Consider the following 18,750-nt stretch of genomic DNA (forward strand, 5'->3'; position numbering starts at 1 on the left):
GATCTCATTGTCTGTGTCCCTGATAAAGGTATTGAAGGGCATCAATCCCAAAACAGAGCCTTGAAGGACACCTCTTGTCACCACCCTCCACTTGGATATTGAGCCATTACAATTCTCTGTCTGTGTCCATCCAGCCAATTCCTTACCCATACCAAGTCTCAAATCCATGTCTCTCCAGTTTGGACAGAAGGATGTCATGTTCTTCATCATCCATGAAGAACATTTATTTGTTTCTTGTGAGACCATGCAACTTTACAGGAAAAGAAAGGGTCATCCCAGAAAAATCTATAGCTTTTCCACTGAAAGACTTGGAATCAGAAGGCTCATTTTAAAACAAAAAACCAAACCCAAACCCACACCTTACTAACAGTATAGTCTTTTGTTTGCTTCTAAGTAAGCTTTGTTACCCCATATACTCCCACTGACTAATTAAATTGGTAGGAGGTTTCTTATGCTCCACATCATTCGGTTGTTACTGTATACCCAGCAGCAACATGCTTTATAACCTTCAGAAAATATGAAACATTGCCATTTGTAATATGAATACATGATATTTATATACCTCATGTTATTATATTACTCATTATACAAATAGGGCATCTGCTAAACTCTCACGAAGATGAGGAATATTTTCTTTCCAATATATTGTTTGTTTCCTTTGGGAAATACTGTCTTTAATAAAAAAGCACCTTCATAGAGGCCGTAATGGGTTGTTTAAAAGCAAGAAAATTAAAAACCCACACACAGGTCCCAAGAGAAAAGGCATGAAGGGAATTAAATATTTGTCCTGTCAAAGCATTAAAAACAAAAATACAAAATGTGCTATATTTAAATTAACTTTAATAAGAAGTACAAAAAGATAATGTTAAGCAATATTTTGCATGTGGTTAATAAATATTCTTCAACAGCAAGCAGTGACACATTCAAACATAAATCCAGTTATTTCTTTTACATTTTAGAAAAGTAACAATTTTCCCAGTTAAAACAAGGTCACAAATTACAGAATATTATCATCTTCTTTAATTATTTATAACTATGAAACCTACTAAATAAGTAAACTGTCACCCAGAAGATTTTATATGACATTGATGTTCAAGGTTAAGTATACTTACATTAATCATGCAGTTTCTTACTGTGCATATTTGATTGGTGTTTAATTTCAAAATTATTGGTTTCATTCTTCCCATTCCCTTATTTCTTTTTATTATACTGGGAGTGCCTATTTTCCAAGTCCTATACATTTTCACACCTAAGTGACTCACTAAAGTAGATTTGTCATACAATGCATAAATGTTTTCTGACTCCAGCCCAGCTGAGAAATTGCAAACCATGTATGAATCAGAGACCACTTTATTTTAACTATTTTTTTTTTAATCAAGTATAACAACATTTAGTGTAATCACTTCCATTAAAATTAAAGTGCCTTCAAATTTTTCCTAATAAAGTGACTATTTGGAGGGGAGAAGGTGAAGGGGTGCAGTTTAGGAACTGACATTTTAACAGTTTATAGATACGGTGCATATGTATTCTAATAGATGTAAAGTACTACATTGCATTCCGTGCTATTGCTAAGCTACAGTAGCCTATAAACTGATAAATTCAGCCAAAATGAACATCTAATAAAGAATATCAAAAGCAGTTGTTCAAAGTAATATCTTATTCCATTCACTACTTCCACCCATCCTCAACAGCATAGTTTGATGGATAAAGTATTGGAAAACAAATATAACACTTCAACCTGTTGAAGCTCACCCCTTTTAATATCAGATGAATGAAAGCACTTATTGCAGTCATTACAAACCTTGAATGCATAAGGACACACTCCAGAACACCTTACCAAGTGAATTATTCACAACATTATGTAAAGAATTTGAAAGCAAAATAGAACTTTTAAATTATCCAACAATAAAAATATAATCATATATATTTATGTAGACTCCAACACTAGAGGAAGAGTATACATCATCTTGCATATTTTAAAGTATCCTCCAAATTCCTTTCTGTTAGTGTTATCACCTCATTCTAATTTATAGCACTTTCACAATATTAAAGGGCATTAATAAATATCAAGGAAAAAAACAGACATAAAGTCCTGTGTTTCAGTATGGTTGACACTTCTTTTAAGAGCTTTTCATGGATCAAAGACCTGACAACCCATATCTAAAGGAAAGCCCAGGTGTAGTTAGGTATTCCTCTTCTGTAAAAGTCCTTACTGACTTCATTGATAGAGATGAATATGATGAGGATATAAATTAGTTTTATTTTAAATTCAGTGTAAATTTTGCCCTGATCTCCATCAGAGATGTCAAGCCCTCAAAATTTATCCTCTTCCAGTAAGATATAATCAGACTCCAGAAACAAGAGTTAAAAGATTCACTTAGAAAGAATCTAGAAAATCAAGTGATTTAAAGTAGAGGAAAGAAAACATTTTATGTGATTAACTAATGCCATGGATTGTAACAAAGTTTTGAGCCTTTAACTTCTACTGCTAAAGACCTAAAGTCCCTCACTGATTCTCAGATGGCTGTAATTAATAACTGGATTTAGAAAATAATTAAAAGTTATATTTGTTAGGGAGTTTGGGTCATCTACAGAAATGAGGTGGAGGTTTCCTTGACTAAAAAGGAAAAAAAATATATATTAAAGGGATATTAAAGGGATATAACTTGAATTTATATTGTATACTAAGGGCATTCTAGCAGGAGGTTCACCATTGCTGGGATGAGATGGAAGGAATCCTAACACCGCTTTATAAAGAGACATTGGCTTTACTCAAGGCTGAAAGGTGATCTGACTTTTAGATAATTTCACATAATTATTTTAGCATTTAAATGTATGCAAGACAAAAACTTTATATGTGACATGAAATTGTACCACACTCAGAGAGTTTATTTAGGTATGTTTAGACATTTGTACCATTGTCAAACTGTGTTTTTAAAAATGAAGCTGTTTAACGTCCTGGGTATATTTTAAAATGTTTTCTTCCTCTACTTTAAAACACATTTCATGGCTTTATAAATTTTAGCAGTATGTGTCCGCACATAATCGGGCATAGATGGTGATAGCTTTATATCCACACTGAAACAATCTTTCATGCAAATTTGGTAGGGGTGGTAATGTTCAGCAGCATAGACTTCATCTATTTTGTGAAGGCCAAGGCAAAACCTGTGCACTATTAACTTTCAGAATAGGAATGAGAGGTATGGAGGATGAGTGCTGACTCTCTGTGCTTAAGCGAAAGCCATGCTTTTTAAGAAAACAAAGTGTAGAATTAACAAAATTCTACTTAATTTCCAAAGCTTCTTTTCTCCTTCCACCCAAGATTCCAAACAACAGGAGACACACAGCATTGCATGGTCTGTTTTCACAAAGCAGTCAGTAGAGGCCTCTCACTTTCAAAGGCACAACTCATGTCCCTCAAGTTCAGTAGAATTATACAAGTATTTCCATTTTATGAGCTCTAGAAGTTTCTGCCCCAAAACTCACATATGGCAATGAAGGCTCAGAACTGAAGCTGAAACAAAAATACGCATTACCTCCCCCAGTGACTTCTTCCTCAATTATCTGACATTCCACTGCCATGGTAACAAAGCCATTTGTGTCCTCTGTTTTCTCCTTTCCTCTCCCATACATCCATATCTCCTCCTTGCTGCTTTTGGTTGATTTTGTGCAGACAGTTTTTGGTCAGTTTTGAAAAGTCCCATCACCCTGTATGTTATCCACTAGTTATGTAAGCACTGGGAAGGGAAGGTGACTCACTAAGGCTCCTGTTCACTCTCTAGATGCTCTTTCCTGTGACTATATGGGCAAATTGGCTCCTTGTTCTAGAATAATGTTCAGTGGTATGAGTAGTTTCCCAAACTAAAGCTCATTACTCAGAACACCTACCATATTATTTTTTAAAGATGCTCAACAATGCAACAGTTACAATTAGCTCACATATGACAGGTGGAGGTAATTTAATTTGCCACAGCATCACTGAGAACTTTCAAAGCTATTCCTCTGAATGAAGTCTCCAGCAGACAACTCTGGCTGATAAACTGTGCTGATCTCTACTTTTCATGCTGATTTATAAATTACTGTTAAATTAACTGACACATGCATCCAGAAGTATGTGCCCGACTACTACACTGGAAGCCTGTTTCATAAACCTCATTTAGAATTACTGTAATTCCAAGCTAACTTTACCACAGTGTTTTATCTTTGTAATTATTTTACTAATTTTTTAAGTCATAAAATATGACACACTGACCCAAAAATAATGGGAGAAGTAAATCAGATTTATATGTCAACCAAAACATTCACCGGCAGATTCCATGTGCAAGTCCTCGATAGAGAAGTGACTTGCATTTTCTCATTCATACTCCCCACTTTAAGTATTTAAGACCTTCAAGATTTACTCAAATTACATGAAACCTCTACATATTTGGCACACAGATTTGTGACATTAGCTTTAAAATTCCATACACAGATTCTATATACTAAATGAAATGACACAGATTCTTTCTAAATGAAGATAAGGCCTAACTCTTGTATTCTGGTACTCCTTGCATGATGCTCCCATTCACTTAAATCTTTACATTTATATTCACTTATCCAGCTGGTAATCTTACAAACTTGCAACTTATGTGTACTCAGTTGGGCCACTGTAAATGCTTCAGCAGTGAAACAGTAAAGCATACTCTTTCTTCCCATAGGAGATTGCTTTAATATAGACCAACTAACTAAATTTTCTGGAGCATGCCCATTTAAAGGTCTTGCTGATGCCCACAATAACTGCATGTAAATATTTTAAATGTTTAGGGTTTTTTTTTTTCTTATAGTAAGTTCATATAGTTAGCCTATTTTTCCATATAAGTGGGCAATAAATGTAACTTTACCCTGTGATAAACACCTGGATTTTTCTACCTACTCAAGCAAGTGTAGAGAAAAGGGGCAATGAATGAAAAAATAGTTGTACCCAATAAAAGCAGTAGCAGCAGGGCTGACTAACATGAGACAGCATCGGGCTTTTTGTGCAAACTGAAGATATGCTTTTTGCATGCAGCTCTGAGTTACCCAGATGTTATTTTCCAGAGAAGTCTTGCTGGAGAAGACTTTACCATTAAAAGCTTTTGAGATCCCATTCTTGGATAAGGATGCAAAATCCTTCCTTATCAGGTAATTCAACATGACTGAGCACACCCATATTTGGTTGGCATGGGGAGAGTTCTGACTCAACAGTGTCATGCTTGGAGAAATACACAACAGTTTCAACACTGTGAAAGGTTTGAGTACCTGGGATGTAGCCAAGGGTGAGACACAAACCTCTGTTACTCATACCCCAGTCTGGTGAGGTTTGGAGAGTCCCTAGATCTTGCTGATATGAGCAGAAGGTAAGAACTCTCACTAGGTCACAGGAAGGAGACCTCAGCCACAGAAAACATAATCGAGCTATTCAAGTTCAAGAGCATTTTAGCAGGGGCCTCCATTAAACTATACAGTCAGAGCCCTTTGCCAAAAACAGAGCTAAAAGTGAAGGGATTTTTCTACAGTCCTAATATTTACAATTATTTGTACATATGTACATATTTATATATTTATTCATACCTGGACAGTGTGATGTTGAAGGGAAAATTTATAATTTACAAATGAAACAGTTTAAAAATGTATGCTTATACCATGAAAAAACCCTTTTTTATTGCTTGCCTTCTAGCCTTTTGTTCATAATCACACTATTGCACACATCTCCATGTAACATGGAAGATCTACATTTACATATAAATATATATGAAAATAAGGATATTTTTATTTTAATGTTCTGAGTAAAGTGCTCATTTTTAAGCTACTGTTGATGAGAAAGGTTTAGTCTGACAGTTTAATTAGAGGGAATTCAAGGGATACACACCTTGTCCATGCTTCTCCCTTTCTTTTATAACCTACTAAATGTCTTTATTTTACTGATGTCAACTCTGTCTTAACTATTAATTCTATTTATAATATGCATTTGTGACCTTGGCATCTATACTGTCACACAAAGTACAAAACAGAATCACATCAAAAGCAAAGAAAAAGCAAGAAAATAAAACAGCAAAAGAAAGCAGTGTTTCTCTTTGTTGGTTTTAGCACACTTCCATGTCTTAAGATACTCTTTTATTTGATTTTAGAAATATTTGTACAACTTTTTTTAAACTCTGAACATATCTATTTTATGCACTATACTCAAGTTACTGTACAAAACTGCAATAAATGACACTATACGACTACATATGTCTCTACTAGAAGACATCATCATAAAGGTGTATCTTTTTTTAAAGGTCAACTAATAACTGCTAATGTATGTGTGAATCAAAATAGTTTTGATTGGCCAAGTATACTAAAATCTAAATACAGTACATAATTATTATTTATGCTATGATTTACCAGGCCTTTAGGGGCATAAAGAATCTTTGCAAAGGCTCAGAAGAAAAACAATTTTACTGATAGTATTAAATGTTCTTATAAAATTGCCAGTGGCAGATCCAATTTTGTTATATTTGTGTATATGAAATACAGTTGATGCCTACAGATGATGCATGACCTTTTATTAAAAAAATAACATTCAAATCTTAGCAAAATCATTTCTAGTATACAAAGTTGTTGTAAAGTTATGTCAGCGAAATGTAAAGTTGCAATTTACAAAAGCAGCAGTAAATTTTATTATATGGACATATTCCTGAACTTAAATCATGGTTCTTGTTTCCCTTGAAAACAGTGCTTCCTGGGACAAATACAGGTAAATAGTGTAATGGCAGGCTTTAGGAAAACATCAAGCAAAAGGAAAAAAAAATACATAATATTACTTATAAACTTAAACCTGAAAAATTTCTGAGTGATTCTATAAATCTGAAAATAATTCAATTAAGAACAAAATAAAAAATAATAATAATAAAAAAATCCAGCTTTGCTGAACCAGAAAATCCATCTTAGTAATATCAAATAAATAAAACAGTGAAAAAATTCTCACTAGCAGAAGTTGGTTGATACTGAATTTGATTAACCCTTTTCCCTGAAATCAATTGGATTAATTTATTAACAACTTCAGAGAGGACAGAAGTAAGAAACTTGTGGCTTTTGCCATATAGCAGTGTTTACTACCTCTTCAATCTAACTTGTATCCAGAATGTTTGTGAAGAGCAGAACTGTACTACCTCCGTACTGTTATGTACATGGGTACTGCTATTGTATGAAACAATTACACCTTTTTAAAAAAATCACTTTTTTTAAATGACAGTTTCTTTCACTAAAGTAGAATTAGTTACTTTATAGAAAAATATCTTAACTTTAAATTAAAAAAATACTGCTCCTAAATAATTATGTAGGATCACATCTTCATCTCATTGTACGGAGAGAATATAATTCTGTATATTTGAATTCTAGTTTAACAGAAGTCCCCTGGGTTTAACTTTTAAAGAGCTGGCTGTATTTGCCATGGGTGCTATCTGTTTACAGACCCATGAATTAACACTGTGTCCCTCCTTTGGAGACACACAGACAAGACATTTATATACACACTGTACATAATGGTTCACAGATTAGCAGTTATTAGTCGGACTGTACATAGCGAACAACCTATCTGATTAGAATGATGCTTGAAGTCCTCAGTGCAAGTCAGCTTTTAGGTTGATGGTGCAAAGCCAAGTAAGACGGGCTCCCTGTTTAAATATGTAGCCCAATACACTAAATTAAAAGTACCAAATAAGACTGGAAACACTATTCTAGACATTCTGTCAATTTTGCTAACACTGTTGAATGTCTTCTTTGCTTCTTGTGGCTTCGCTTCTGGCTTTGCCTTGTTGGGTTCTGCAGTTGTAGCACTCTTGGAGATGGTTGGTAGCACTGAGTCCTTGGTAATATTTGGAGCATAGTTGGCAACAGCCACTGCATAGGCATTGTTTTTCTTAATGACAGATGCTTTTTCTTTTTTCTATTGGAAGACAGCAGGAAGTTAAATATTTCATGTGTATATGCCAGAATAGACTTAATAAATCATAATTTCAAAAGTAAAATAAATAAGTGAGCATATTAAAAGAAATACCATGCCAATGAATTCAGATATCAAGAAAGACATTTCCAGTCTATCCAGAAAAGAAGGTTGAAGCGACATAAGATTCTCTTGCACTATCAAATGCCCCACTGAAGTTATGTGAGGAAATCTCTGTTACTGTGATTGTAAGCATGACTGGAAAAGAGTTGGCCTTTCTGTAGCATCTTTACATCTGTCTCCTTACAACAGAATTGCAAGTTCTTTACAATGTTTTCTGTGAAAATTACCCATCATTGTAGTAAAATTAAAATTAGGCCACCTTTCTTACATAAAACTAGCATGACTTTTATCTGGGCATGTCATAGCATACCACTAATAAATAAATTAATTTCAGCATAGAATTTCATGCTCAGAATTAAGCATATACATTTTTTAGATACTCTGGAGAAATGTATTTACACATAAATATACATAGACACACATATAGAGAGGTCAGGAAGAGATTGCAATTAAGTGAAAGAAGGAATCCTGATTGATAGTTTTAGAACTGAGCTGAGATTTAGCCCTAGAACTATTTCTGTTTTTCATCAATTATTGGTTAAAAAAATGCATAACAATGATGAAAACAGGACTAAGAACCTAAAAAGCAGCAGAAGATAAGAAGAGTGGGACATAATTAATTTAGTGAAGCCCAGAAAAGGGCAATTGAAGTCCTGCACTTGGGGAGGAATAAGCTATGCACCAATGCAGCTTGAGGCTAATGGGTTAGAAAGCAGCTTTGTAGAAAAAGCCTGGGGCCTTTGGCCACCAAGTTGAACACAAGTCAGCACTGAGCCCTCACAGAAGCAATGGCCAGGAGCCTCCTGAGTTACAGGGTGTTGCCAGCCAGCCAAGGGAAGTGATCATTCCCCTCAACTCAGCTCTGGGGAGGCACATCTGGAGTGCTGGATCCAGTTCTGTGCTTCCCAGTTCAAGAGAGAATGAATGAAACTAGTCTAGAGAAGGACCACAGAGATTATTTAAAGCCTGAAACATCTGAATTATAAAAGGCCAAGAGAGCTGGGGATGGTCAGCCTGGAAAAGAGAAGGCTCAGGGGGTGTCTTATCAATGTATGTAAATACCTGAGAATAAAGAAGATGAGACTTTTCCCAGTGAAGTCCAGTGGAAGGACGAGAGGCAATGAGTGCAACATGAAACACAGAATATTTCACTTAAGTATTAAAAATCCTCCAACTTTTACTATGAGCATGACCTAGCACTGGCACAGGTTACCTAAAGAGCTTGTGTAATCTTCATCTTGGAGAATATTAAAAAAACATCTGGACAATGACCCTGAGCAACCATCCCTAGTTGACTCTTCTTGCACTAGGGGAAATAAATTTAATGATCTTCAGAGGTCAATTTCAATCTCACCAATTGTGTGTTGTTATGGGATTGTGTATCCTTTCAAAGGGCTAAAGTTCAACCAGGGGAAGTTCAGTGGAGAGTCCTTGTGTACACATGGCACAGGGATGTATAGGGAATGAATACAGCCTTGGGCTTTTAGACCAATACCTAGGTTCACAGACTACTTATGCATTAAGACTGTGATGCTGTAAATTAATCTAGTGCTTTGCAGAAATCTTAGACTAAGGAATTTCTAATAACCTACAGGAAAGAATGGAAGGTAGTTTCTTAGGAAGCAATATATATTATTTACACATATATAAGAGATATAATTTATATATAAAACATCATACAATAATGTAATTTAAAATATATCTATGTAAGTTAGAGACAAGTAAATAAATATTAGATTTAGTCCATCTCTTCCACAAAATATAGAATTAAGCAGATAAAGAAATAGTTAACTTCTGGATCATATAAAAATCATCAGTTGTATTGGTTTGTCTTGATTTTTAATTTGATGGAAGTGACACAAAAAGGGAATTCTTCTGACAGTTGTCATATAGGTGCATTTCAGTTTCTTGCTTCCACTGGGAGGCATCTACTCTATTTGAAATTTTGGGATTAAATTACATCCAATTTGATATTTATCTGGGCCATCTAAAAATCTTACTAAGATCTTCATGATCAGATGTTGTGCCCAAAATACATTGTCTTAGGAGAGGGTGTCACATAAAAAGAGGATCTGGGAATCAGTTGGGAATTCAGCATTGTTCCTTACTGACTGGAATGTGAAAAATAGTTATCAACTATGCATCTTTTTCCTGCACCTGCTTTCCTGTGAGGCAAATTTCATGTCAACAGCACTTAGACAAGAATTTCCATATAATGTGAACACAAATGACTGTTACTGAGGAAACATATTTCATTTTAATTGGTGAAGGGTAAGCCTGGCTTTAGGTGAACAGATGCACTCACCTAAAAAAAAGAGCAAATTACCAAATCAAATTATGAGAGGAACACTTTAATTCATCTATAAGTCTTTCCTCTCAGACACAATTAGTGTGTTTTCAAAAGGTGTCTGTAATACCATTAATGAGACCGGCGTAATAAAGCTGAACCATACTTTTGGATGAAAAGCTATGACTATGTTAAAAGCTTATCTTCTTGTTAAGTCAGTTTGAAGAAAGTGGAGAACTCTTAGAATGTAACAGATATACTGTCACTCCTAGGCAAGGAATAATGCCTAGGATAACTTAAGGAGTTGTCATTCCTGAGATCAGGAGACAACTCTGTGGTACTTTAAAGGAATAACCAAAGGATGACCACAGAGTTTCTAAGAGCTCCCTACGCTATTAAAATGACAGGACAATGTGCCATCTGAAAAGCTTCACTCATGACATGCTGATAAACTTCCCCTGATTTACCTCGAGCAGGAGGTAACAGATCCTGAAGTTATGGATTGTTCATGCCCTTCTGGAAATCACAGGGAATTATGGAGAATGAACATTTCTTCTAATTCTCCTTTACTATTAACTGAACACTTTGCTTCTTTATGCATTTGAAATGATGAGAAATCAGTTAATGAAACCTGCTTCACATTAACTACAATAATTTAGGAAGCAAATGAAATTCTATCCTATTTTAAGAAGAATCACAAAAAGCTGTATATTTTTCAGAAGAAATCTGTTTTCATTGGTAAAATCAAAGTCTGAGATAGGAAAAAAAGGATAAAATATATTAAGTCAGTCAAAATGAGCAAGCTCTAATAATTGTTCTGTGTTTTTGCAATTCTAAACTGCGAATACACAAATTTAGGTGTGTCACCAGATCACTCTGTTTGTGAAATGAGAAATTCTATCAGGTTAAAACTTTTCCATTCCATCACAGCTGCAGCATTATAAAGACCAGAAAATTACAGCATGACTGTGTTTCTGTGTACTCAAAGCATCAATACATCATAGGTGAAGAATTTTGTACATCTGCTGTCTAAAATAGTTTTTAAATTAATGTCTGGCTATCATTAGGGATAAGTTTTAGAATACTGGGAATGTTCAGAAGATCTAGATTTTGTTATTCACAGTACTTACATATATGGATTTTAATTTGTTTTTCTAAACCTTACATACCGTGAAGATTAATATACATTATATATTTCTTCTTATTTCCAACAAAATCGAATTTAAAAAAAAATTAAAAAGTGGTCAACCAATACAATCTAGATCAAATTTTATGATAAACAGTTGTATCTGAGAAGTCAAAAAACCATACAGTTCCCAAAATAAAAAATAATGTTCTTGATAGCTAAATCTGGATTAGTGAGACCAAATGATATTAGCTACATATGAGGTCAGATACATTTCTGTTTCAGACAGAAAATACATCTACATTCTTTTGATTTAAAGAATATTTTTTTCTTTTTCTTTTTTTTTAATATATATTATATATAGCAAAACATCAAAACAATATTAGAGCTGGTTTAGGTAACTGACTAGAAATAGGACTATTTCTTAGGACTTACCTTATCATTCACTACACTTTTTCCATCCCAGGCCCATCCTCGCTTTGTGAAATAATTTACAGTTGCAAATTCAATTAATGCAGAGAATACAAATGCATAACAAACAGCAATAAACCAATCCATAGCTGTTGCATATGCTACTTTGGGGAGTGAATTTCGAGCACTGATGCTTAGTGTTGTCATTGTCAACACAGTTGTTACTCCTGCAAGGGGACACAAAAACAGATCAACAATTTAACTTGGATTTTGAATGTTAGCAAAAATAAAACAAAAAAATATTATGGTGTGTTTTTGAAACACAATGCAAGGGGGTTTTTTTCAAGTTGGTGACAAACATTGCTAGAATTATATTAAATGTTGTATCTGGATTATCCTTTGAAGTAATTTCAGTTCAGTTTCATGTCTAAATGTCCCATTTTTAATGAATTGATATTTTACTTACAGAATTTTTTTTTTAACCTATCAGGGAAGGATAAGTTATTGTAAGGAAAAAAATTAATAATTTCTTCACAGATTCATAATATTTAGCAACATTAGAGTAATGCTGATTAATAGGTTAATGTTGGTAGCTGGCTTCTCTGCAATGGCTGCAGGTCTGGCACCCATGTTTACTGAAATTACCACACAAATACACTTGTTACGAAAATTATTTATTTTTTTTTTAACAGTACCTGTCTTACTAACCATTCAGTGACATACTCAAAGACATAAACAGGGTAAGTTCTCATTCAGGTAATATGGATTGTTTTCTAGAGCAGCATTGATTTGAAATGACAGATTATTATAACAGTATTATGTGTCAGAAAACAAGCACTGGTGATACAGGAAGACTGTGCATTCACTGTGCCAGTTACTAAAAGAGCTTTGCAGTACTTTTTACATAATGAGGACCCAGTGGAGAAAAAAAAAAAAAAATCCCTTGCAAAAGAATCAGGAAGATACATGGGAGGAAAAGAAAAATTCTTTTCTGAATTAGATTTAGCAAGCAGAAATCCACAGCCATAAATACAGTCTCCATTCCTTAAGTAAATCAGTTCTCCCACCTCAGGCTGAATCACACTTAGACAAACTAAACTATTCCCTTTGTGGCACACCATTAAGTACGTCTGCAGAATTAAAAGCAACACAAAGGGATATACTTAGCACAGATCAGCAAACCTACACTTCACTCTGACAGGCAAAGGAGATGCCATGGCAGAAATATTAGTAACAGCCCATCACAGCTTCAACAAATACACACTCATAAAATTGCTGTAGGAGGCTTCCCAAGAGAAAGTAAAGTCACTCTCCCTAAGCCAGATCTTCTGCTGTCAGCAATCTGTCACCTGGGTTCTGGAGGACCGACATAGCTCTGATTTCCCTTCTGCTACAAGAGAAGAAGCAATTTTAACCATTGTGTGAAAGGAAAGAGAGGCAGCAATTACATTTACTGAGACTCCTCAGACTTCACAATTTTCATGCCTCCAGTAAGGAATCTCCATCTCTGAAGGTGCTACAAAGGGTGACAGAGCAAAGCTAAGTGGACTCAACCTCAGTGCCTTCAAAGGTCTGTGCAGCAGGGAAAACAGCACACAGAACACCCTGCTGAGTCATATGGTATTGAGACACCTTAGCAAACATAAATCTCTGCTGGTTTTCAGTCTCCATAAATTAAAAAAGTGGATTTGGCCTGGAATCAGTCATAACACTGTTTGCATCTACTAGTCTATACAATGAAAAGAAAGCAGCTATCATATGGTACAGTATAAAAATCTTTAGACAAAATATATTTTGTAAAGAACTTAGTCTCTCCTAACACTTACAGAACATATGGCTTAATTATTTTCAGCACCTCAGGGAAAAAACAGCCTATCTTACATTTAAAATTATCACATGTAAATTTTAACATCGGTCCTGAGCTGCAGATAAATCATTCTAATTATACAGAAGTATCAGTAAGTGAATTTTTCTGAGATATAAGGTGACCTTATCCACATGTAAATATATACAGTTGCTAAGGTACAGCTCAGTTTAAATCCCACTTTATAGAATAAATTAATCTTCTGGAAGCCACATTGACTTCTTCAGAAATCTGATTTAAGATTTACTGCTGACCTTTCCTAGTCTCAGTTAAAACATTGTGAATTTATATCTTGTTACCCCATGCTACCACTTGACAACTTCTCTAAAAAGTTCAGCAAGTTACACCACTTTGTGACCCAAATGCTAATCAAGCAGCACACTGTCAGACATTGCCAACATACTTCCATTTTATTCCTTTACTCTATAAATTTAGTGCTGTTCAAGCTGCCACAGTCATTTAACCTGAATTGAATGAGAAAAAATTGGACAGAAAATTTAATCTGAAATATCTGTCAGTTTAGTTCTCTAGTCCTTTTATATTGCTATTATTCTTCAGAGAAAAGACAGATGATTTTGCACATTATAGTTAATTTGAAAAATCAGTTTTATCAAGTCTTTATCAAGTCTTCTTTATGAAATAAAATGAATTGAAATACCCTGCCTCCTTGCCACTGCTAAACCTGAGAGGGCTAAAAAGTTAGTAATGTGGAAGAACATTCAACTTGTCAACTTGTATAACAAAACTCATTTATTTCACAAATATTTAACTTAAACACTTTAACTTCACAATTATTTAACTTAAAACCCTGCAAAACCCATACACTGATCAGAACAAAACTGTTCCTCATTGCTTATCTATGCCAATGCCAATGAACTAAAATTGGTATAAAAACCAGTGAGCAGTTTGTAGCCCCCACAATGAAGTAGTCAAAAAAATATTTGAAAAGCTATGTAAAGAGTGCATGGTATCTCACTATGATGTAGAAGAAACACAGTTTACATACAGATCAAGAACTATATTCTATAGCCCAGCACCCAGCAGATGTGGCAACTGAACTGATGCCAGAAGAAATGGTAATGTATTATTTTGTAAGGGACCATGAGCAGTCGTCAGTTTGTCTTTGAAAAAGATCCAAAAAATAAACCATCGACATTTCCTTTCTCCAAATAAGAACAAGGATTTTTTACTTAACAGTAAACATCCTCACAAGGCTTGTTTTCAGCAGTGCATGCCTATAAAGCCAAGTATCTTCTGTCACTACAGGTTTTTCCATTCCAGCCAAGACTGGAGCTATTTGATTGCCTGGGATTTTTTTTTTTGTTTGCTTTTTTGGGGTTTTTTTTTGGTTGGTTTTTTGGTTTTGTTTTTTTTTTTTAATGGTGCTACTTTTGAAATGGCATTTGCACACTGGAGAGAGAAAATCCATCTCCAGAGCTGCAAATTCAACACTCTGGCACTAAACTTATATCTCTGGAAAATACCAGCTATGTTATGCTTATAACAGTGGAAGAGATAGCCTAAAAACTAGAAATGTCTACATAGAAACATAGAGTGGAAATTGGAGGAGCTAACACTTATATATTGAAGTTAAAATCTGTCATGATGATGACGTTATGCCCCATTTATATGCAAAAGTCAGAGTACTCCTTGACAGAGACAAATTTTTGGACCCTAAATTCACTTTTTGTGTATTAGCTGATTTTTCTAATTTGAAGAGACTTTAGTCAACTAAACATGTCCTAGCCTTTTGTACTAGAATGTGGACACTTCCTTTGAAAGAAAAGGCCTAATTAATGAGTTACCAAAGGACAGTTCTGTAATAAAGAGGTACTATAGCTTTGCAAATACTTTGTACAAATGTTTTAAATATGATCTATTTCCTATAATTTCAGGCTACTCCTCTCACTATTTTATCCTTTCATCACAGAAGTTTGCAAAGTTGCACATAATGGTTGAATAATATACCACAAAAGAACTGATAAATCACTCTTTTTTAAATTTAGAAATTAATTTCATTGTTCTATTTTTTTAACAGCAATTGAAAACGGGTTTTGGACCATTCCAGCCTGGTCCAAAACACAAAGAGATTCATAAATACAAATAACAGCAGAAAGGAAAGATTGTTGACCATTTCAGAGATACAGATAACAACTTTATCAAGACTAAATAGTTAGAAGTGTAAACAAAAGCTTAAAAATTCTGTATGTAGCATGATATTAAAGTATTGCACCATAAAATTCGGTTTCACAATACATTGTTTGCTTTTATTTACTTAGTGTGTATGTGTTGTTAGAGAATGCAATACAAAAGGAGTGTACAGTGATTTTGCTCGAACACCAGGAGGTAAGTCTGAACAACCATTGAGAGAAAGATAACAGAAAATAGCTCAAGCACTCTGTCTACCCTTTTTACTAAAAGAACAACACAAAACAGTCTTTTTAAATAGCTTGGGAGGCAGTAACCATAACAAAATCTATTTCCAGCAAAGTTGGATTCAATCAGCTGGGTAAGCTATGGATTCATATGGTGAAGTCATTCCCATGCTGCTTCACTGTATCAATACTGAGCAATGGAACACAATTTCCCATTGAGCAACAGACAAGCTTATTCCCAAAGCCAAATGCAAAGGGCTATCTACCCCAGCTCCAGGAAAAGTTGCATGCAATTATGGCACCACTGGAATATGAACTAGTGCCTTCACACATCACTAAGTTGAGGAGACATTACTTGTTTGCAGCCAGCTCAGTCCCTTACTCAGGGCTAGTTTTCCACTACCCACTGCCTATCATTATATTATTATATCTACATTTAGCAGAAATTACCAATTAAGAAATTATAAACTGAAATGTGTGAGTGGTGGGATATTTCTAAAGGCACAAAAGATAATCTGCAGCATGCGAAAGGAGAGAAGAATAAAGACAAGATTTTTTTTTCATTTAAATGGGGAAAAGTACATTGTATCTATAGAATTGTTCAAAAGGACGAGTATTATTTAATTCCCATGTAAAAAGAACCAGGGAACAAATGTGAACTTTTCTTGGGTTCCTTTTTCTGTAGGGTCACAACTAAAAAGTTGCTTTGGGTTTGTATGGCAAGGTTTTGGTAGTGGAGGACTACAGCGGCGGCTGCCAGGAGATTTGCCCATGCCTGAGAGATCCAAAGCCAGCCAGCTCCAGGAGAGACTCACCACTACTGTCCAAGGCCAAGCCCAAGGACAACACTGGCAGTGCCTTTGGGACAACATATTTGAGTTGGAGAAAAAATTATATTGAGCAGAGGCAGCTGCAGCCAGATAAGAAAAGGGAGAATATGTTACAGAAACAACTCTGCAGACACCCAGGTCAGTCAAGAGGGAGAGGGAGAGGGAGGAGGTGCTCCAGGCACTGGAGAAGAAAAGCCCCTGCAGCCTGTGGTAAAAACCATGGTGAAGCAGCTGTGCCCCTGCTGCCCACAGAGAGGTCCAGGGTGGAGCAGAGACTGACCTCCAGCCCATGGAAGACCCCATGAAAGAACAGGCAAATGCCTGGAGGAGGCTTTGACACTATGGAAAACCTGTGCTGGACCTGCAGCTCCACAGGGGACCCATGCTGCAGCAGTCTGCTCCTGAAGGACTGCACCCCATGGAAAGGAGCCACACCATGAACAAGTGAAAACAGACACAGGAATGCAGAGTAACAATAAAATTATCATAATGAACTGACAAAAGAACTATGTGAATTTAAAATTATTTATCTTGGACAATATAATAAATAGTAAGACAAATTTTTGTTCTCTCCTGCTTCAGTTAACAAAGAATATATACCTAACTACATTTATTTTATCATTCTCATTGATACTCCATGTGAGTTAAAATACAGAAAACTGTAGCACTAAGAAAACTAATTTCTGATTTTGTCACCTGCATATCTAATACCGCAATTCAAATACATGTGATGCTTCTAAATGCTATGACCCACTAAAAATGAAGCAAGAATCCAATAAGCTGCACAAGATTAGTTTTGCTAATATTGTTGACACTAAATGCATAACAATAAACACATTACTAAATGAAACAGATTGTAATCTTGCACTAAATGGAGGCATTATGAACCAGTCTTATTCTCTTTCATTAAGAATGCAATCAGATTTATCTGCTAGAGAAAACACATTCAAGACTTATTTAATCAAGGATGACAAAACTTTCTTCTTCCACGAATTTCAAGCAAAGTTGAAGTAATATAGCATTAGGCCATAATTCATTTGGGATAGGGCAGGTCAACAATATTAAACAGATGCCATAAAGAAAAGGGATTAAAGGGCTCAACTACAAAATAAGACTCATTGTACCAACCCCTAATGTTAACCTAGAACTTGAAACCACATTGCAAGAGAAAGGGCAAAGTAACTTTTCTCACCCATGAAATAATACATGCTAAGTGCTTTGAATAACTAGAAGTTATGCTTCTTTGAAAGGAACAGTATTCCAGTAGCTGGTCCTTAGCTCTCAAGAAGGATGTTGAAATAAATTTCTCATTTAATTTCACTGATTTTCAAAAACACTTTGTCAAAACCAGTAACTTCTGTTTAATTATAATTTAATATTGATATATTTAATACACAATGCAAAGATGGGTATCTAGCAAGTGACAACTCCATATAAAAACTAAAAATTAAGTAGGATCAATAAAAGTGTAAAGGAATACCTCCTACAATTTTTATATTCCCTGCTGAATGTAGCTTGTTTCATTAAGGTAACTGTAGTATGGGCTTCTTTTGTCACTGGATGGAGTCTGCTTCCAAGTATCACCCAGATGAAACCTTGAGTAAATCAGCCCAGCTCTAACTGACAAGAATATTTCAGTACAGCCAAAAACCACTACAGAGCAATAGACAAAATTTGTTATGAAACTGTGACTAGCTGCACATTTCAGTAACACACTCAGGCAAGAGACCAGAGGGTATCAGAAATCCCAGTGACAGCTGCTGCCAGCAGGTTTGGAGAAAGGCTGGGAGAT

At 35.0% G+C, this 18,750-nt stretch overlaps 1 protein-coding gene across 5 annotated transcripts in view; it reads right to left on the bottom strand.

Moving 5' to 3' along the window:
• Positions 1–6,091: 6,091 nt before the first annotated feature.
• The window catches only part of GABRA2 (gamma-aminobutyric acid type A receptor subunit alpha2), a 112,003-nt gene continuing 99,344 nt past the window's right edge, over positions 6,092–18,750 (bottom strand). For all 5 annotated transcript variants that reach the window (XM_086891442.1, XM_086891443.1, XM_086891444.1 and 2 more), the window contains 2 exons: positions 11,914–12,116; positions 6,092–7,945 (listed from right to left, as the gene is read on the bottom strand). In XM_086891442.1, the coding sequence (XP_086747568.1) occupies positions 7,637–7,945; positions 11,914–12,116 (512 nt within the window). In that variant the 3' untranslated portion in view covers positions 6,092–7,636. The remainder of the gene's footprint in view (positions 7,946–11,913; positions 12,117–18,750) is intronic.

This window comes from Cyanistes caeruleus, chromosome 5, assembly GCF_971803275.1.
Source record: "Cyanistes caeruleus chromosome 5, bCyaCae1.hap1.1, whole genome shotgun sequence".
In the NCBI taxonomy this organism is placed as follows: domain Eukaryota; kingdom Metazoa; phylum Chordata; class Aves; order Passeriformes; family Paridae; genus Cyanistes; species Cyanistes caeruleus.